Source organism: Prinia subflava, chromosome 20 (assembly GCF_021018805.1).
Source record: "Prinia subflava isolate CZ2003 ecotype Zambia chromosome 20, Cam_Psub_1.2, whole genome shotgun sequence".
NCBI lineage: Eukaryota > Metazoa > Chordata > Aves > Passeriformes > Cisticolidae > Prinia > Prinia subflava.
Genome location: NC_086266.1, coordinates 1,385,804 through 1,406,352, shown reverse-complemented (window position 1 = coordinate 1,406,352; position 20,549 = coordinate 1,385,804). Strand labels below are relative to the sequence as shown.

At 45.1% G+C, this 20,549-nt stretch overlaps 2 protein-coding genes across 3 annotated transcripts; one reads left to right on the top strand and one right to left on the bottom strand.

Moving 5' to 3' along the window:
* The first annotated feature begins 8 nt into the window (after positions 1–8).
* Positions 9–3,393, top strand: PSMD10 (proteasome 26S subunit, non-ATPase 10). Its single transcript, XM_063416890.1, has 5 exons — positions 9–168; positions 251–349; positions 1,088–1,234; positions 1,338–1,504; positions 2,511–3,393. The coding sequence occupies exons 1-5, from the start codon at positions 55–57 to the stop codon at positions 2,662–2,664; spliced, it is 681 nt and encodes a 226-aa protein (XP_063272960.1). The 5' UTR covers positions 9–54; the 3' UTR covers positions 2,665–3,393.
* On the bottom strand, positions 3,338–19,590 carry VSIG1 (V-set and immunoglobulin domain containing 1). Of its 2 annotated transcripts, XM_063416888.1 has the most exons (8): positions 19,009–19,590; positions 17,844–18,004; positions 14,959–15,066; positions 8,701–8,899; positions 7,960–8,115; positions 7,198–7,317; positions 6,361–6,487; positions 3,338–5,041 (listed from the first exon to the last, which is right to left on the bottom strand). In XM_063416888.1, the coding sequence occupies exons 1-8, from the start codon at positions 19,055–19,057 to the stop codon at positions 4,858–4,860; spliced, it is 1,104 nt and encodes a 367-aa protein (XP_063272958.1). In that variant the 5' UTR covers positions 19,058–19,590; the 3' UTR covers positions 3,338–4,857. The 2 variants fall into 2 exon arrangements, with proteins under 2 accessions (XP_063272958.1, XP_063272959.1); XM_063416889.1 differs by lacking the exon at positions 14,959–15,066 and having other exon boundaries at positions 19,009–19,583.
* Between the last annotated feature and the right edge of the window lie 959 nt (positions 19,591–20,549).

The window sequence follows — 20,549 nt, the reverse complement described above, 5'->3', positions numbered from 1 at the left end:
GCCCCGGCGCGCTGCTGATTGGCGGCCGGCGGGCTGGGGCGGCGCGGGGCAGCAATGGAGGGCGCGGTGTCCAATGTGGCTGCGTGTAACCTGGCGTTCGCGGGGAGCCTCGAGGAGCTGCGGGCGCTGCTGCTCCGCGATAGAGCCCAGGCCACGCGGGCCGACCAGGTCAGCCGGGGGCGGGCGGCCCGGGGGCGGCTCCCGCCAGCCGCTGCCCGCGCTTGCCCCGCTCACCGCTTCCCTCCCGCAGGATCACCGCACGGCGCTGCACTGGGCCTGCTCGGCGGGACACACGGACGTGGCTGATCTCCTGCTCGGGCTCGGCGTGCCCGTGAATGATAAGGACGATGTGAGTGCCCGCCCGGTGTGGTTGAGGGAGCCGCGGGCCCGCCCGGCGCGGCTGAGGGGCGCTCCGGCTGAGGGAGCCGCGGGCCGCTGTGAGGGGCGCTCCGGCTGAGGGAGCCGCGGGCCGCTGTGAGGGGCGCTCCGGCTGAGGGAGCCGCGGCCCGCTGTGAGGGGCGCTCCGGCTGAGGCCCGGCCTCGTGAGGGGCGCTCCGGCTGCGGGAGCTGCGGACCGCTGTGAGGGGCGCTCCGGCTGCGGGAGCCGCGGGCCGCTGTGAGGGGCGCTCCGGCTGCGGGAGCTGCGGACCGCTGTGAGGGGCGCTCCGGCTGCGGGAGCCGCGGGCCGCTGTGAGGGGCGCTCCGGCTGCGGGAGCTGCGGACCGCTGTGAGGGGCGCTCCGGCTGCGGGAGCCGCGGGCCGCTGTGAGGGGCGCTCCGGCTGAGGGAGCCGCGGGCCGCTGTGAGGGGCGCTCCGGCTGAGGGAGCCGAGGGGCGCTGTGAGGGGCGCTCCGGCTGAGGGAGCCGCGGGCCGCTGTGAGGGGCGCTCCGGCTGAGGGAGCCGCGGGCCGCTGTGAGGGGCGCTCCGGCCGCGGGAGCCGCGGGTCGCTGTGAGGGGCGCTCCGGCTGAGGGAGCCGCGGGCCGCTGTGAGGGGCGCTCCGGCTGAGGCCCGGCCTCGTGAGGGGCGCTCCAGGTGCTGCCTGAAACTCGTGGTTTTTGTAATGTGGGTTTCTTCTTGCCTCTGCAGGCTGGTTGGACTCCCTTGCACATTGCAGCTTCAGCGGGCCGGGATGAAATTGTGAAAGCCCTCATTGCCAAGGGTGCTCATGTAAATGCTGTCAATCAGAACGGCTGCACGCCCCTGCATTATGCAGCCTCCAAAAATAAGCAGGAGGTATGTTTACCTAACTGGAGCTGGTGGAGTTCTTGGAAGAAGGGTTTGGGTATGTTGAGTCCACATCCTCCTCCCCCACTCCTTTCTCTTTCAACACTCTCAGATTGCAATCATGCTCCTGGAGAACGGAGCAGATCCGGATGCAACAGATCACTTTGAGTCCACCCCGTTACACAGAGCAGCAGCCAAAGGGAACCTGAAGATGGTGCAGATCCTTGTGCAGCACAATGCAACAGTGGACATACGGGACTCTGAAGGGAATACGCCTCTGTAAGTAATTTTATTTTTATTTTGCTTATTATAGAGTAATCTCTGTGAAATGAAACTCCATTGCTTCAATTTTTTTTTTTTTTTAATTTTTCATTGCCTCATAATATTCTCTTGCTTCACATCCCTGTGCAATTAAAAAGTATTTCAGAGAGTCATGCTTAGTATTTTGCCTTAGTGGTCTGTGCCTGCATGCTTTAATTTGGGTTACTGCATGTACTTAGAGAGTATAGAACACGTTTTGTATTGTTCTGGAATACACTGGTTGCTGCTACAGGGTAGAAAGTGAGCTAGTGACATCAGAGTCAGAGGAAACGAGTCTTGCAGGCTGGTCTACTCTGTCCTGCCCAGCAAGAACTCATTTCAGAAGCTTTTCTTCACCTCTCTAAAGAAAATAAGTTGCAATTGAAGTACAATCAGCCTAGGGTTTTTTGTTACCTTAGAGATCCATTTGAATCTGTAAGGGTTACAGCTGCTTTGAAGTTGGTGTCAAAACCACGGTGGAATGGAGATTTTGCTGTCAGTAAGGTCAAGCAGTGTGTTCTAGCTGTACATAAATGCCAGTATGGCCCTGGAATGCACACAGTTCTTCCTGGGACACTGTGCCAAATGGAAAAAAGCATTTGCTACTTTTACAGTTACTCATTATCTTTTAGCATCGGACAATTTATTTCTCCCCTTCAGTTTAACAGAGCTTGCCATTTTCCGTTCTCACTGTGGGTTATGTTCTCTTTAGCTTTGCTGACTGCAGAGCCAAATCCTAACCCAAAGAGCTGCCTTAAATTGCAAGGAGAGCAGCAGGAGGAATGTTCTTGAGTTGCTACTGACAGCAGAGGGGCTGGGCAGCAAGCTGTGGAGTCTGTCTGGGTAGTTGGCTGCTTGTGCATTTGTTGTTCTCAGCTGTGCATTCCCCCCAGCATTCACAGTGTCACTCTGACATACAGCAATTGTTCTGTTTGCAAGCTTGGACGGTTTAACAGTGGCTGTGGGTTTCTTGTTCTCACTGCAGTCATTTAGCCTGCGATGAAGAGAGAGTGGAGGAGGCAAAGCTGCTGGTGTCTCATGGTGCAAGTATTCACATTGAGAATAAAGAAGAGCTCACCCCACTGAAAGTGGCAAAGGGGGGCCTGGGAACCATCCTGAAAAGAATGGTGGAAGGCTAGAGGGGGCTTCCCACTTGAGTGTCTCTCCTGTTGCACTTCTATTTAAGACTGCAAACTTCAGATTCTGGTAGCTCAACTAGGATGTCGTGTGTGGTATCAGCGTGGTAATGAAATGTTTTTATTGAAGCTGTCCTTCAAGTGCGGTGCCAAAACAACTCTTTGTACTTCCTGTTAATTAAATAGCTCGCTGATTTTAAAGTATTTTTCAATATCTTGCAGTTTTCTTTCAGTTTACAGTGTGACGTGTATAAGTGTGGTATTCCTTCCACTTCACATCCCAGTTTAGAATTATTTGTTTCAAGAAGCAGGACCAAAAATGTTTTAACCATTTAGAGCCAATTTTTATTTTCTTCTAGAGTCTTTGTTTTTTCTCTTAGCCTTTGTGATTTGTGTGTGGGGTTTTGTCTGTGTTTTGTGGGTACTGATTGTCTTTCTCCAGATGATTCTAAGCTACTCCCATATGCAGCACTGACCATCTGATTTTCTAACAGAAGTCTGGTTTAATCTTTATTTATTCTTAGCAAATCCTGATATTAAGTTATTACAAGGCAGAATCTGAATAGTGACCTCCTGTCCTGATGTTGATAAGATCATTTTTGACACCAGTGAATACATTTCCCCATGAACAAAGGATGAAATTCTGTGAAATAAAAAACTTTCCTAAACAACAATCTTTGGTATTATAAAACTTTATTAAACTTACATGTAATAAAACTGGTATTTTGTAAATAGCTTGTGTGTCTGGGATGTGAACAGCAAGATGAAACCCTGCCATCCGTTACACATTATGGAAATGCAACATGTTTGATTTCAGCCTCAAGGAAAGGAGGAAATGCAAGCTGGCAGTTTCTACTTGTGACTTGTAGGGATTAAGGTAATGCAATTTATTTTGATAAGCAAGACAGAAACTTACAACCAAACAAATACCTTCACCAAGGACTTTAAATGGATCTTAGAACACAAAATGCAGGTTAAATGTCACTGAGGGGACTCCTTAATTAAGAACAGGAGGGATAACTCTGGCCATGTAGACCTTCATTGAAGGGGGAACCTGACTGAGTAAATGTTTCTTATATATTGCACAGGCACTGCTGAACATTTGACTGGGGAGCAGCTGAAGCTGAGAGTTCTGTGTTCATTCTTGATCTTTGTGCAGCAAAAACTCCCTGCTCTGTAGCTTTATCAATCTGCTTCCTTAGGAGATGGTGGCTTGAGTGTTGGCTTAATATTTGGTGTCAGTATTAATGATCCCTGCTCCTGTGGGAAGATAAATGGGCCACGCAGCAAAGACTGTTGGAATATCTAAAGCAAATTCTGAAAAACGTTTCTGCATCCTGCATGGCTCTGCAGGGTTTTAGAGCTACACACCGTGGATCAGTTCCTAATTTGAATTTTGCTTTGCCAAGAGTATGAAGAGTAAGAGTGGGAAGCTAGGAATGGTGTCCCATCCTTTTTAATAAACTTTAAATTCCGTAGTGAGAACAAACATCTGCCAGAAGGCTGACAGAAAACATCACACTATGGTAAGAAACTCCAAGTACATGCTATTTTCCTTACCTCCTTACTCCCAGCACCCTGTTCTGCTTCTTATTTTGCCTTTTTACTACCATCTATTACTCACTGGTGGTTAGAAGTATGAGAGGAATCATAAGTCAAGAACGTGGTCAATTGTTCCTTTCTTTTATCTAAAAACTTTAACATAACTTGGGCAATTTCTACTTTTTGAACAGGTATAAAACCTGTGGTGTTCTAGGGAATCTGTTCTATCTATGGAAGCTACTGACAACTTCACCAGCATAAGCTCCTTGCTTACTACTACCAGGATTTATTTTTTACTTTTAGCTTTAGTGGAATTCAGACACACAAGATTTCCTTGACTTGGGTCTTGACATCTGTTTCAGCATTCTGATGACATTAATGTAACTTCTTTTTACTTCTGCTGTGCAGAATGAGTCCCTGGAAACACTGCAGTGTACTGGCCGTGTTTACTGTAGCTAGATAATAAAAGAAATTTGTTTGACTTTAAAGGCCAAATCTGCTATTCACAAAGTGTGTCTTTATCTAACAGACCCTTTTTGATCCACCCCAGTGGCTCACAATACAAATGCCTTGATACAAGTTTTATGTAAATTCAATGATAACAATTTTTGTATAAAGGGTGACAAGGTGACAAAGAAAACTCTATTACAAACTCTAGGCCGTTTCTTCTTTTTCTGCTTCTTGCTTCTCTTGATTTTCAGGTGTTGCAGGAGCTGCTGTTTCATCAGCACTTGGATATTCATTTGTTGCATTGCTCGATGGAACTGTGGTCACAGGAACGTTTTCTTCATTGGGTACCTGAACATAGTCTGCATTGGATTGTTTCTGAGCCATTTCTCTGCAGAAAGACAGGATTAGGATTGTGATCTCCCGTGTTGAAATCCCAGGAATCTTTCAAAATAATGAACCTTTGTATTTGCTATCTGAACAGTAACCCCGATGTTATTGTAACTGTTCCAAGGTTGTGTGAAAAGGTTACACCACCACTGGTGCTGAGACAAAAAGAGTGACAGCATATTAGCTAGAAAGACAGCTGCATTGCTGCTTTAAGTGATCCAACTAGAATAAAATGCATTTTAGTATGTTTAAATGTTATGCCAGGAAAGTGGAAAGGGAAACAGAGCACTGGCAGTGTCTGAGGAGGGATAGCAAGACTCCCTGCCTGGTGTGAGCTTTGTGGGAAATTCCATGCAGATCTGTGTCCCACTGAAGTGCATGAAAAATAGAGTTCAGTCAGAAAAAGAACTATGAAAATACTGAAATCTGAAAAGTAATACAAAATATATTTAGTGTTTTAGGAAATATGGAAGTCTAGAACAGTATTTTTAGTAACAGGTATTAATTCCATCTATCTTATCAAAATAATAATAAAGCAACTCCCAATATTGAAGCACTTTCATGTGGTAAAAAATATCAGATGCTAGTGGATTATTTCAATGCAGTAAGATTTATTAGGATCTGAGTACAAAACTAGATGTTAATGCTACATCAGTTGAAAGCAGAAATCAGGTGCAGAGTGACTGATCACTGCTCTGGGTTAGCAGAATTCCATTTTAAGAAGAATTAAATCTGCGCTACAGAGAAGTCACAGTTTTTTTCTGACCTCTGAGGACTTGGCAATTTAAAGGAAAAATGAGCAACCAAAGCACAGAGAAGAAAACATCTCCAGGGCAGGATCAAAATGGACATTCTGTTGTCTAAATGTTGTGTTTCCTGCAGTCTGAGATGCCTGGGGGGTATCCCAAGTGTGTGTCCTGTAATTTCAGACAGCACTGACCTGAGCCCTCTGTGTTTAAATCCCAGTAAATTTTCTGAGGTGACCCTTAGCTGCTCTTTTTTTACTTCCTCCACCTGCTTTTAACAGACCACACTGACTTTAAAGAGCTCTCTTTATAACTTTCCACTTTAGTTTGTGTTGTTTAAAAACATTCACTTCATTGTTTTAGACACTTCTAAGTGGTAGCTGCCTGTTAAAATAGGGAAGAGGGCAATGGCACCTTCTGTTAAAAGAGCAACAAGTAAAAAGTCCCCCAATAGAAGATGTTTACTCTGGAAGTTTTCTCAAAACTTGTATTATGCATTTGATTTTAGTTCTGGATTATCAGCAGTGCTTTACAGAAATAATTGTCTTAAAACGAAGCAAACAGAAATTCTTACTGCATCTCATTAATTGTTGACTTCCTATGTTTTGCCTTCTTGGTTAATACCCAGACAATAATGCAAATGATAGCAGCTGCCAGAATTGCTCCAATCAGTGCTCCAGCAACAATACCACCATCTGAATCTGCAAAGGAAAGGAAAAAAAGATTACTTGACTTTTTAAAGTAGTAATATAGCAAAATCCCATGGGAATTTAGTGCAGGAGCCTTTAGCAGAATGAAGGGATTGGAATTCAAAGAATTCTTTGCAGGAGGGTGCCCAGGGATTCTCCAGGAAGGTGAGAGCTCTGTTCTAGGCTGGTCTTTGCTGCCTCCTTTCTCATTGGTAGCTCCTTATCCCAACAAACTCTGTTTATGCCTGGCTAAGGGAATCCTTGGGCTGAAATACTGACAGTGGATAAAAGCCTTTGCTTTTCAATCATTGCAAACACCTACTGAAATCTTTATTTCTGTCTTTCAGCTGCTGGTCACATCTACAGTGCCCCAGTCCTTGCACTGCCACATTTCACTGGTGGTTGTAATTTCTGGGGTGGGGAGTTCTCTGTGGGACTGTTGCCTGGAAGAAATGCCTCAAAACTCCTTGTCAGTCTGTTCTCAGTAAAGGCTCTGCAGTCAGAACCTGGTCCAGCTCCTGCTCTTTGCAGGAAATTAAAGTGGGGACGTTAAATCAGTTTTCTAGGTCATTGTAAAGTCTGGGAAGGCCTGGATGAAAACTCCAGAGCTCTCCAAATCCTGTTCTGTTCTTGGGAAAAAAAATTCCAAGTTGTTAAAGAATTTTCCTGCAAGCTGTGTGTCCCCCATGTGAGATGGGAGTGCTCCCCTGCGCTGCACTCACGTTTGGCTGTGAGGTCCAGCTCGCAGGTGCTGTTCCCCAGGAGGTTGCTGGCCAGGCACCGGTAGTAGCCAGTCTCAAAGGAGGTGAGGTTGCCGATGTAGAGGATGCCAGAGGTTGGATCTGTGACAAAGCAGGGAGCAGGAACACGTTACTGCTTGGATTCTGTAGAGGCAAACAGTGCTCTGCAATGGGGAGCTATTCAGATAGCAAAAAAAAGGGTTCACCAATTATTGATTTGTTTGTGTGGAGTTTTTACATTCTTTAAAACGTTTACCTTCCTTGAAAATTGCTCCAGTGGATTCTGGGGATTCCAGTGGGGGTGTATTAGAAGCCCCTACTCTGCCAACCAGTCTGGCTGATGTTTTACCCACGTTGATACTGTGGTTGTCTATGTAACTCCACAAATGAAAATGTAACAGCTCCAGAAAATTTTTGGGAGGGAAGGATGTGCTAGCACTTGAGTGACACATTGATTCAACTTAAAGTCACTCAGAATTTCAAGGGAAGAGAGATGTAAAGGCATAAATACTTTTCTTATTTTAACAATTTAAAGGCATGGACAGGACTTCAAGGGGTTTTTTTATTAAATAGAAACTGTAGTTTTGACAGCTGTCAGTTGATTCGAATAAGTAAAAATACAATTCTGTGACATTGACTATTGAAAGAGAAGGATAAATCTTAATTAGCCTATGTGATACACAGCATTTGAAATGCTGGAGTTTCAGATCCTGATCATGGTGTGTTATTCCTGTTGATACATACTGAACTGCTCTGTCACAGGCTTGAGGGTGTTCTCATCCACCTTGTACCAGCGGTAGGTGGGCCGAGGCAACCCCTCTTCACAGTTGCACAGGAGGTAGATTAGATGGCCTTTCTCAGGTGTTCCTTCTACTTTGCAGAAAGGTTTTGATGGTTTGACTGTAAAATAAGAACAGAAACATTGGGAGTGCATAGCCAGGGCTGCAGACATTCACTTCAGGGTCTGGAACCGTGCTGCTCTGAACCCCATCCACAGGTATTTCCATCCAAGAGCTTTGGAACTGACCAAAGCCTCTCCCATTAAAAAACTGAGTAATATTAAATATATGTGAATGGCCTAGCATACAGTTTTATTATCTTCCATTTGCATATTAACTGTTACTAGGGAGATGTTGAGACTACAGGTGTCAATTATTTTATTGTAATGGGCCACTCACTATTCACCATACACCATTCTGCAACATCGTTTTATTTAGAGACATGGCAGGAGCTTTTCCACAGTTGGCTGTAGAGGAATGAGGTTCGGCTGCAGTTCAGGCAGAGGTAGCTGTGGTGGAAGCTAGAGGGCAGCCGGGCTCTGCCTGCCTCGGAGCCCTTGGAGGCTCTGCTGCAGTGACTCAGGGAGCTCCCTCTGCATCACAGCCTTGTTTACCACGGCCTGATTCCCTGTCTGAGCTGTGAATTCAGCGTTTCATTACACAGAAAGAAAAGGACAATACAGCAACAGAGAGGGAAGGCACTTACCCAGCACGCTGACAATCACAGATTTCTGACTCTGTCCAGCGTCACCCTGAGGGCTGAAAACTTCACAGGTGTAGGAGCCAGTGTCTGAGGGCTGCATGTTGGAGATTGTTATTGATGCATTCCCTGGACTTGTTGAAGCTGTTATCCTGTTCTTAAATGCTCCATAGGAGTAAGACTGGCCTCCTGAATAATAATAGATCTGTGATAAAGAAACAATTGTTAGTTTAATAACAAAAGGGCTTCTTGCTGCTATATTTGGTACTCAGAATGTATTTGATTTCTGATGAAAGCCAAGCAATGTCACCCTTTTCTTGCCTCCTCCCCCAAGAAAGCAGAAATGAAAATATCATACATTTGAACACATACTTCTAAAGGTTCTTAAAAGACAAGCTTTTCAGAAATGGCATTTTTAATTGTGCAGTTGACAGTAGCTAAATCTTTAAAACTTGATACTCCAAGCACAGACTGATACAATTATGAAAACAAGGGTGAGACCATTGACCATCATCTGACAACTCTGTGAAAAAATGCTAAGTCATGCCCAGTGAATAATGGTATTAAGTGAAGCACTGCTAATTGGTGATAGCATTAATAAGCAGCTCAGTAGGAGATTATGACAAGGATGGACCTGTCATTGGGCAAAGTGGGTGGCTGCAGAGCTTTCCAAATACAGAATCTGGCAAGCAGAGGACTGAAGTGAATTCACAAGACAAAGGTCTAAGCAAACAAGGCACCTGATCTGTTGGCAGTCAATTTGAAAGCCTTAAGGATGCAGTGCAAGAACAGAGCAGCAGAGTCATCACACATGCAGTTAGAGCAGTCACGCTGTTCTTGTTTGTGTCATCAGCACTGGAGGCAGTGTCATAGACTTACCTTCGTTTTTTGAATTTATACCAGGGAGAAAGTAAAGGTTACCTGCTGACCTCAGTGCTTGGGGGGGCTCCTATTTGGGATCAAGATGTTCCCCTTTTAGTAAAGAGTAAAAAAATGTTTTCCCAAATGATAGACATAGTAAAGATAAATGTTTCTGAGGAATGAAACATTTCCTCCCAAACAAAAATTGCTGATTTGACAGTGACTGATTTCACTGACTTGAGTAGCATCAATTGCTCTTTGCAGCACTGTGGAGTAGAAGTGGCCTCATAAGCCCAGACTTGTCTGCTGATGGAAAGGAGAGGTAGAATTGTGTCTGAGCCTTGGGCCCTGAGTCTGTTTAGAACTGCAGCATCTCCTCTGCTCTGGGGTAAATATAATAGTTCTCAAGGAGTACCTGCCCTCTGTCCAGTCTAACTCTCAATCTGAAAGAACAAAGATGTGGAACACTATGATTCATTAATTGTTTTTCTGAGGTGTTAATGATAGTTTTGTATGCAAGTGGCAGTATTTGGGATAGGCAATCTGTTCCCTGGTGTCTACATGCACACACAGGCAGAGTGAGCAGTTCCAGCACACTCAGTCATCTCTCTAAACTGGTGAGAGGTGTCTGTGTGGAATTGCAGGTTGTGACCCACATAGATCTGACATTGCTCCCCCTGGCAGTATTCCAGAATCAGCAGTGTCAATGTATTTACTGAAGTTGAAGTAACAGCTTGGTTTTTAATGGAAATAGTGAGAAAATGCTTGTAGGGAAAAGTTTCAGACTCCTCTTCACAGGCCATTCTCACTTGACTAGTATGAAAATTTCCTTTTGGTCCACGTTCCCGGCCTTTTAGGGATACTGCAGATCCCCAGGTGGGAAGTACAATTTGCTTTACTTTGCAGATCAACTGATTGCATTTGAATTAAGAATATTAATTCTTATTTCTATTTATCCTCCCTGATACGGTGTTGACTGAAGTCTTTAAGAAATGTTATCTAAAAGCTTTTGTTAGCTTAAGGCAAGGTACACTCCAAAACTGTCAGAGCACAGCTGGTTTATGCACAGATATGGCTGTGAAATGAAGGTCAGAATGCAGCTTGCACAGCACCAGCAGCTCCAGGACTGCAGCCTGGCCCAATCTCAATTTTGCCAATACTCCTCAGGCAGGCTTTATCTTTCCCTGCCCCAGGATTACAAACACCAGGTACAATTGATGCAGGGCTCTGAACACCAAAGCATTCCCAAGGTGTGGAACGCTGGTGGTGCAGTGGGGAAGAATAAGAGGTCCGGGGTTAGCTCGATGGCAGACCTGCTTAGGAAGTCTGCTGGAGCTGGATGCTCCTCCCAGTTTCCATTGTGCATGCAATACCATCCATTCTAAAACTGATTTTATGCTTTGCAAATGTCTAGAGATGAAATTCTACTGCCAAACCAGAGCCTGGATGGATACACTGTATTCCCTGGGGAAGAAGAGTGTTCAGAATAGGGAGTTGAGTTTCAACAAATTTCTCATCCAAAGAGTTGTCTACTTGGAATGACAAAAACACACAGGCCACATTAGTCTCACTCTACATTTATCTGAGTGTCAGCAATAGCAGAGTATTATTTATCATTGTTTCTTGCAAGAGTCTGAAGTTACAAGGACTGTAACTTGTGACTTCAGCCTCCTCTGAGGCTGGTGTCCCTGGACAGCTCTCAGTAGTGATGGGCTGGATTTCCACCTCCTCTCCATCAGCTGCACTGCTGGAGGAGGGCAGTGAAAGGGCCTCCATCAGCTCTACAATCATTTTAATGAAGTAATGTGTGTCTCACTGCAGCATGAGAGAAGTGGCAGGCCCATCATACCCTGCTAAAGGCTTGATTGTTGGAAAAAAGGGGCTAAATTCTACTCAGTCTACCTCAGAGCAGATCTGGGATGTGGTATCCCAGAGTAATCTGGGATTATGTAAGTGTAAAGAGTAGCAGAAGGGGTCCACTGAATGCTCATTTAAATCTAGCACATCTTCCTGGCAATCAGACTGGTGCTGCAAGTTGTAAATGCAGTCAGGGCATGCCAGTAAAACTGTAGAGAAGCAATTGGGATATTTGCTCGGTATATTTGACCTGGAGTCAGGGTGAATTACGTGCTCAAATCCTCACACAATGCACTGAAAACTAATCCCCTGTGCCCTCTCTTTCTGAATCAACGAATGCAGAGAAAATATTTTGTGTACACTGTTAAATCCGAGGCAGGTGTCAACACAGCAGAGACTATTTCTTCTCTTCTTAGATTCAAACGGAGTCTTGCTGGGTCATTTTTTGTCAGGCATGGACATAAAAGCAGTGAAACATTCTCAGGCAATGCGTTCAGTTCCTCTGCAGGCTCCTGCCTGTTCTCTGTTCTCTCCTGTTCCATGCTTATCTCCCTGCCTCTGGAGTTCATTGGCTGAAGGAAGGTGGTAAACACCAAAAAGGCTGAATAATGTTCTGATTAATTGCTGAGTGTATATCTTGTCCCAGAGGTGTGATTGCGTTGTGTACACAGGAAATTTCATTTAACAGGAATATGTTTCAGTTAATTGGCTGTGAAATCACAGTCCATTTTAAACAATACACTCAAAATGGGTGTTTTAGACCCTGGTTCCAAGTGGTTTTATGCTGTACTTGAAGAAGCTGGTTAGTGGCTTTCAGAAAACTGAAATGAAAATCTTTGCAAAAGTGTGTCTGTTTTGATTAGAAAGTAGAAAAAAACCAACTTGTTTTCTGTTGAAGATATGTAAAACCTTTTGGCTTTGGACAACTGGCAGCTTCATGTTTCCTCCTGCAGACACGTCATTGACTTTTCTTTCCATGTTACCTAAAATGTGTCTATGGGGAAACTGTATATTTAGTCAATGGCAGACTTTCTGGAAACCTTTTTAATCTGGTGTGATAAATATATTTTAAATGCACCATCTTGAATGCAAAAAAAAATGCAAAAGGAATCTGCTGTGCTTCCTGTCAAACAATAAGCTTTTCATGTCCTCAAGCAAAAATGAGCAGCTCTAGTGAAGTCAATGATTTACCAGAGCAGAAACAATATTGAGGGAGCATTAATGGTTGTTGCTCCTCCTTACCAGCTAGTTTGTCCAGGCAAATTACTATATAATGGTAATTTTCACATTTCCTGGAAGCAGCTGCCTGGGTGACTAACCAAACAACTGACAGAAAAAGGAGAGGAGATTATCACTCCTAAAACTGTTGTCCCCAACAACTTCATCATCTTTATGAAGTTATAATCATAATCTTTATGAACATAATAACAGATCCTTTTTAATCTTTATGAACATAATAACCAGTGTCAGAGACAATAGTTTCTGCTCAACAGGGAGTGTCATCTGCCAATAAGACTTCCTGACCTCAGAAAGGGTTGCATTTGGTGGTTGTTCACTGTGGCAGGCAGTGCCTGAAGCCACTGACTTCATCCTCCTACGCCTTTGGGACACTGCTGGGGTTACTCGCCGTGGCCACAGGCATGAGTTTATTCTAGAGTGATGTGGAAAGTATTTGCCTGCAGAGCTGATGCTGAGCTGAGGACTTCCAAAGGCTGCCAGGTGTTGAGCAGAGTGTGAGGAACCCACACACAGGTTTTTGTTGTACAGCTTCTGTAGAAAGATCTTCCTTAGGGTGTGAAGGAAGAAGCAGGCAGGAAACTGGAAGAAACATGCCTTCCCCTGCTTCTCTTCTTTCGACAGGACAAATATATACTAGAATTTGTGTAAATATGTGTCTTTCAGATGGCTTTGGATGGACTAATTCATCATTTCCAGGTCAATACTCCTCCCATCCTCAGCTCCTGGAGGCACTGCATCACAATGCTGTACATGTCTATTACTTCTGGGTGTCAAAGTTATGAGATGTACCTGCAGGTGCATTACAAAGTGTCCTGCTTAATCTCCACGGAACCCTGACCTCCTGACTGGGGGCAGTTTCAGGACATGGCCTCTTTTCCAGGAGCTGTCTTTCCTCCCCCAGCCTCTTCTCCCTTTCCCCAGCAGCACATGTAAAGCTGCAGCATCCTGTTGGGTGACGTTTTTCTGATGGATTCAGTGTGTGACTCACAGCCTTTGCCTGGAGAGCTCCAGCATCCACAGGGCCCTGGCATTTGGTTGGTGTGTCATTTTCTGTTTGACATTTTCTCAAGCTACTACAAAATGGAGGATATTAACAATTCTACTGGTTTGAGATCAAGATCTCTTTTTGAGCTCTGAGGACAGACAGAATTTATAAAATAATAAAAAGGGGAAAAAATGTTCATCCCTTCCTTAAACATTTTACCATCTAATTACAGAACAAATTGCCCTCCATGTAGCACACGCAGTGTTAATGAAGACCAAAGCTCAGATTCTGAACTCAGCTAGCTCAGAAAGCAAATGGTCTCACATATGTTGGTTTCTTTCACGTGTGTCACATGGCTGAGTCTCTGCCTAAAACCCTTCTTTCCTCCACAGCTTCTTTTCACACATTTTTTGTCAAAACTCTGATCTGGCAGAAGTTGGTAGGGATATTATAGGGATGTCCCCTGCCGGGCTTTTTGCACGGGGAATTGAGGGTATTAACAATGACAAGAAGTGTCTTGTCACAGAAGTGCACTGGCAGAAGAAGAAAGGGAGGGAGTCAGAAGCCTTTAGAAGATTAATCATTCAGCAGCTTTAACTGGTGCAAATCCATTGAAGGAGCAGCTCTTTCACGTTCTCACAGTGTCATTCTTGTGGCTGAACTATTAGTGAGTAATTCCTACAGTGCACCAAGAACAAATGTGTTTTCTCAGTGCATTTGGTGTAACAGCTCTTTAGCAGTTATTATTAGACCTCAGTTTACATTGGGCTGTACCCTGTACTCCATGGTGAGATAGGAATCCTGCTGCAGTCACAGAGTTTGGGATGGATGTCTGGAACACTGAGCTGACAGCTGGGAGGAAGCTGCTTCAGCTCAGTGTCCTCAGTATCCAGCACATCTCAAAATGGTTTTATATTCTAGAAAGGAGATCCAGGATGACTTTTTTCTTCTATGTAAATATGTAGTCCAAAGTCTGGACTATCCAGTCTTGCTCACTTTCAGCCCAGAGGCTCTGGTGGGTGCTCACACCCTTCAGATGCCCTTTGGGTGGAATATTCCTGAAGGTGCCAGTTCAGCCAGGTGGGGGGAAAAAACACCAACACAACAGCTACATCCAAAATAATTTTGACAGAGAAAAATGCAATAAAAAATAGGGCAGGTTAAAAATTCTGAATGATGCATCCAATTCAACTTACTTCAGTCATATGCTGGCTTTGAGATTTCAATAGAGGATATGAACACAGGTTTCACAGTAGCACAAATCTAGCAGAAGCTGTTCAGCTCTGTTTTCCCCCTTAGGATTATGGGGATTGTTTTCTTACCTTGTATCTCCAGCTACATCTTCCCCGTGCATCTGTCACATAGACCGTCTTTTGACAAAGCCTGACTGACTTTTCATCCATACTCAGAATACCGTGACACGGGGAGTGCTGCATTTGAGTAGAAATGTGCTGATCTGAGAGTTAAATGAGACTTCACATGTTTCCCCAAAACCAAAGAGGCACTTCTTCACACAGCTCCCCACCTACCATCCATTCTGACCAAAAAGGAGGGTGTGCTCAGAGTTCATGCAGAAATAGCTCAGGCTTTGTCAATCACAAGATGAAATAGGAGCTTATTCCTAGCCCCACCTAAAATTAGGCAAAGATTGCGGTCTAAAGTTTGCTTCAAACACTCCAGTTACAACCTGATTACTTTCTAAAAGTTTTGCACTTCCCTTTGTGGTAACCACAGGCAAACCTCTGTGGTCTTACTGACATCCCCAGTCACTGCGGCTGCGTAACAGCATCTGCACCCCTCTGCATGGGAGGGGTTGCCTCTGCTTCCCATGGAGCTGCTCCTTACACTGCCTGCTCAGTCATCCAAGTGCTGGCTAAAACTCAGCTTTAAAAGATCACCCCTAGGCCAAAAGAGATGCTTATGGGTGAGAGAGGCCCTTTCCAGGAAGTTTTCCTGTACTGCCCCGGGAGATGCTTCACACAGGCTCATCCTTCTCCTGGGCTGGGATGGACTGCTCTGTCACTCTTCTTGCCTTTTTCCTCCTTTGGGCTTTCTCTCATTGTCCTCTATTGCTGATCAATGTGCTACAAGTTCACTTTTATTTTGAGAAGATTTTCATAGGAAGTCTATCAATAATTCAGTTTTGCCTAAAAGTAACAGGCATCCATGACCTTTACTCATATAGTGAATTTAAAATTTCAATCACGAATCCTGCCCTGGGCACATCTTGGTTAGCCAGGTAGTCCCTGATCATTTCACTGATGGAGCTGGGGGTGGCCTGGGCTGGAGGCTCAAGGTGTGGCCCAGGTTAGGTTCAGGAGTTGTATTTAGCTTTGCAAGGCTGCAGCCTCGCCTGTGAAGAGTCAACAGAGGCTTCAGCTTTCAAACATTTACTTAGGTGCTGTACACTGGGGCCAGCTGAGTGACTCAGAGCATGAAATGAAGCACAAATGTAGGTCTGAGCAGGAGCTGAGACTTCACCTTACGAACCAGGCTAGGCTGTGAGGTACCCGTTCAGGAATAATTCTTCATTTAATAAAATAGTTTTAACTTGAGGAAAGCAAACAATGAGTAACAACTACTCAGCTACACAATCAGGCTAGGTGTGCCTACATCAGCCTGGCACTCAGCTCGAGTCAGAATTTGGGGTTTGTACTCAGCACTGATACAGCCTTTATCTGTGGCTGTGAGATACTGCAGGTGGGTGAGCAGTTCTCTTGTAGGTCAAATTGCCATTTCTTACATATTGGCTATTGCTGTTCAATGCCAAATCTGTTACAATCTGCACATTCTGCAAATTGCAGGCTAATTCTGCTGGAATTGGTAAACCAGATGGAAGGTACAACTGTATCAGCAACAGCAAACCTCCTACTGTAATATCATTAGGAAACTTGTGAGCAGGACAAAAATATCCTGAGTGTGGACTGTGACACTCCTCTAAGTCAAAACTTTTTACTTCAACTCTCAGCTGTAACCCCAGGCAGGAGGATTGAACTTCCAGGAAAAAAAAATGTTGGCAACAGAATAAAAACAGTGAGAAATGATTGTCCCACAAGCACAAGCCTGACACCAGGGCATGGAAAAGGAATCCCAGTCATCTTCAAGGACTCAGCAACACTTCTAATCAGGATTACTTCTTACAAAGAAATGTGTTGCTGACTGCTCACCATGGTCAGGGCTGAGCTGATGGGAGCTCGTACCTCGTGTGTCATGCTGGGAATGAAGTTCATGGGTTCATTTCCCCACCAGAACACAAGATTAACAGTCCTTGAAGTTTGGGCAGTACTGTGAGTACATGTGGGCAGAAATACATCCCATCCCTGAGTCCTTCCAGGCACACCAGGCTGCTCTTTACAGCCACACAGGAGGCTCAGGCACTGGTGAGACCACATCATTGCAATTGGCAATATTGGCAATTCCCAATCAATTCCCAATCCCATCTTTGCTGACACTCCAGCCTACGGCACAGTCTCACTGTACCCTCACAGTAAGATATTGTCTGGCTCCGCAGCCTCTTGGGGTCTCAGGAAGGGCAGGGACCATTTGCCCTTGACCTGCAATTGTTCTGTTTCCACAGTGACAGCCATGGGATGCCAGGAAATACCAATGCAAGTTTGCTGTGGCAAATTTCCTGCTGTGACAACTTTCTGCAGAGTGCTGCCAACACTCTTGCTGCTCTCTTTGTGCTCACAGTCCACTGTCATGCACAGCACCTCTCCTGAGCTGCCAAAACTGCAGTGCCTGAGTCAAGGAGCTCTCATTTGACCCTTAAATGGGGAACAACACATTGTCATAGGCAAGGGCGTCTCAGCAGGAAAGCAGCTTTCACAATGGCAGGAAATATCTGCCAGACAAGAGAAAAGGGAGCTGGTTCAGGAGCTGCAGCTCTTGTGTGGTTTTGGACACCTGGTCTTTGCTTCACGCTCCTTGTGTGACTTGGAGCAAGTTGTTTGAGCATCTGAATCCCTTTTGTGCTTTCTCATCAGTTTGTGAAGGCATTCAGGCATGTCAGTGGGGACCAGCAGCCTAAACAATTTGTTCATGTGCCCCTAAATTTCAATGAACCCCAGTCCTTAATCTCTAGGGTAGGAACCCCACCATTACCTGGTCTGTAGTAAGGATAACCCCATCAAACATAACGAGATCCTTTGGGGGCTTAAGGCTATCTCAACCATAATTTCACAGCAATAACAAATGAGAGTCTTACGGTGTGCAGCTGGCTCTCTTTGGCACTGTAGAAACTCCACTGAATAAAGAACTGCCCCAGTGGTGCAGAGCTGGTGTAGGTGCAGAGCAGGGTGGCGTTTCCTCCTGCTGTGACATTCACTGTCTTCTCTGGGACGGTCACCACGACCCCGCTGCTGTGGCCTGTGGGCAGGAAGGGCAGTGAGGAGATCAGGGCTGGCCCTGGGAGCCACTCTCCCACTTTCACTGAAGTCCTCTGCAGTTTTTAACACTCAGGAAATAAATATATGAAATAAAACCAAGTTTGCTTTTCTGAGCCACAACAGCAACCCCCAGTCAGTAGTGCCCAACAATATGGGCACATTGCTAGTCTTAAATCCAGAACTTTCAAATTAGAGGACATTTCTTTGAAAACATATATGGTACCAATTCTGAATTACTTCTCATATCTAAAAATCTGTTAGGTTTATTTGTGGGTGAGAGATAGAACACTGAAACTCCAGTAACAGCTACTTAAAATATTTCTATGGCACCCAAACCAAATAATTCCATCTGGAAAAGAAGAGGTAGAAGCTAACTTTCATTTTCTGTAGTGGATACAAGGGCTGTTCTTCTCCATGGAGCATTAACATGACTGCTTCTGTAAATATTAAAAGTAAAGCTTAGCACAATGAAATGCCCTTGAAATATGAATAACATTTAGTTTTTACTATACCATAAAATTCCTGGATTCCACAAAGTATTACATCCTCATTTAATTTCAGGGAAATCCAAAGATTATTTGCATGCTTAAAGTTAAGCATCCCCCTCATTTTTTTTAGTGGTTGAGGGACTGAGGCATCATTTTCCAGCCATATTATCAAGAGGGGAGAAAAGCCAAATATGGAAAAACCTGACCTTGAAACACCTGAAAGACCTGAACGCTCCACAGAAAAGCTCTTTGCCTCTTCCTACCATCAGAGCAACGCATTAATCTCCCAAAGCCTAAATTCTGCTCTGGAGCAAAAAGCTCTCACCAGGCAGGGCTCAGTTTGTGGTTTTCCAGAGAATGGGCTGGCAGGATGGCCATGATTTTTGTTCCATCCTGAAATAATTCATCTCAAATTTTCTCCTGGCCTGCTGGTCAGGCTCACCTGCCCTCTCACTCCTTTGTTCCAGCGCTCTTTCGATCAGTTTGTTATTCTTACCTGCAAGGATGGCTAGAATTGGAAAGATCTTCAGCATTGTTGCACACATCTTCTTGATGCTGGGAGAGAAGAGAGGCCAGGTGCTGCTTCTGGCTTGGACTGAAGCTCAACTGTTGTATTTTCTGAAGTCAGTTTTTTGTTTTCCTTATCAGCTGTGTTATCAACATGTCAGTGAGCTGTTTCAGTCTCCTTTATCACATGTGTGCCTTTCTCCAACTAGTGGTGTGACTGTTTACTTGAAACCATCCTGTGGGGTGCGAGCAACAGAGGGGTTTGTTAATAATAAACCTTTGAGTCAGGGAAGCCCAAATTCTCTCACTTTTAAATTATAGTGGGACAAGAAAGAAGCTCTTGCACTGCTCAGCTAAGAGGAAAGAACAGCCCAGAGTGCAGCAGCACTGCAGTGCCTTGCCATGGGTGGAGAAAAGGCTCCTATCTCGAGATAAAATGAAGGGGCCACTACCAGGAGCTGTGTGCCAAAGCAAGCCCTCCCCTGGTGCTAAACCACAGGAAACTCGTTCTGCCTTTGTACCTCTGCTGTTCCCTGGGATAGGCACTGGCTGCATAACCTTTTCCCTGCATATGATTAAGTCTCCTTATGTCTTTTTTTTTCTTTTGACCTTTCTCTTTTTCATGGAGTTTCACAATGTGAGCATTTGCTTTGGACCTGGCTGTGAATCCCTTTCATTTTAATTCACATAACTGGCCCCCAGAGGGAACTGAGAAGCTGCTTCTGCATCCAGGCTCTGCAACCCAGCTGCCTTCTGAAGGAGCCTGAATTTAGTGGAACTGTGTGACCTTTTTCTTGAGGAGGCAGAATAACATTTCTATATGCTATTAATTATTAATTAATATCTGATTTTGCTGCCCTTTCCCCAGCATTACACTGAGCATGGTGACATGATGAGGTGATGAAGTTGTGGAGCAGAGGATCAGCAATCCTGGACACAAATCAGTGCAGGAGAGCAGCTGAGATAAACCCGAGCACTTGTTTTGTCCTGCCCGTGACTTGCTTGTGACAGGCAATCAAAGTTATTCATCAGTTGATTTGGACTCAGATCCTGTAGCCCGACTGCTGTGTGACACACGCTGTTCAAATTCTTTGGAAGCACTTGTTATCCTTCAGTGGTCAGGTGGGCACTGAGTCTGCAAGGTGTAGGGAAGTAATGGAAAATGAAAGTGTCATCGTGGGAGCAGCTGGGAAAGCAACAGCTCAGGTAACTTCAGATGAAGTCATCTGAAAAACATGAACATTAATAGCGTGTAGGGTGTCACCTTTGAAAAGCAACTGTCCAATCCAGCTGTACGGCGCAATTTGACTCCAGCGAGGTAACAAAAGCCGTGGGGCAGCCCAGCCTGGCACAGGTACATCCCTGTCACGCCTCCCCCGCGGCACCGGGGTTTACAGCTGTGCAAACCCCGCACCTGCACACAGGTGTGTGCCTGCAGCCCGGCTGTGTCCTGTGCGCCTGTGGGGCCATGTCCTTGCTGCCGTGTCCCGGCTGGACGGGCCCGTGCCAGGCCGGGCCCGTGCCAGGCCG

What these genes read in the sequence shown, in the direction of transcription:
- VSIG1 (XM_063416888.1), bottom strand. Translation starts at nt 19,057, where the DNA reads ATGTGTGCAACAATGCTGAAGATCTTTCCAATTCTAGCCATCCTTGCA. An exon ending in AAGAGAGCCAGCTGCACACC is followed by an intron (nt 15,067 to 17,843) that starts GTAAGACTCTCA and finishes ACTCAAATGCAG; the next exon opens with CACTCCCCGTGTCACGGTAT. An exon ending in GATGTAGCTGGAGATACAAG is followed by an intron (nt 8,900 to 14,958) that starts GTAAGAAAACAA and finishes TCTTTATCACAG; the next exon opens with ATCTATTATTATTCAGGAGG.
- PSMD10 (XM_063416890.1), top strand. Translation starts at nt 55, where the DNA reads ATGGAGGGCGCGGTGTCCAATGTGGCTGCGTGTAACCTGGCGTTCGCG. An exon ending in CCGTGAATGATAAGGACGAT is followed by an intron (nt 350 to 1,087) that starts GTGAGTGCCCGC and finishes TTGCCTCTGCAG; the next exon opens with GCTGGTTGGACTCCCTTGCA. An exon ending in TCTGAAGGGAATACGCCTCT is followed by an intron (nt 1,505 to 2,510) that starts GTAAGTAATTTT and finishes TTCTCACTGCAG; the next exon opens with TCATTTAGCCTGCGATGAAG.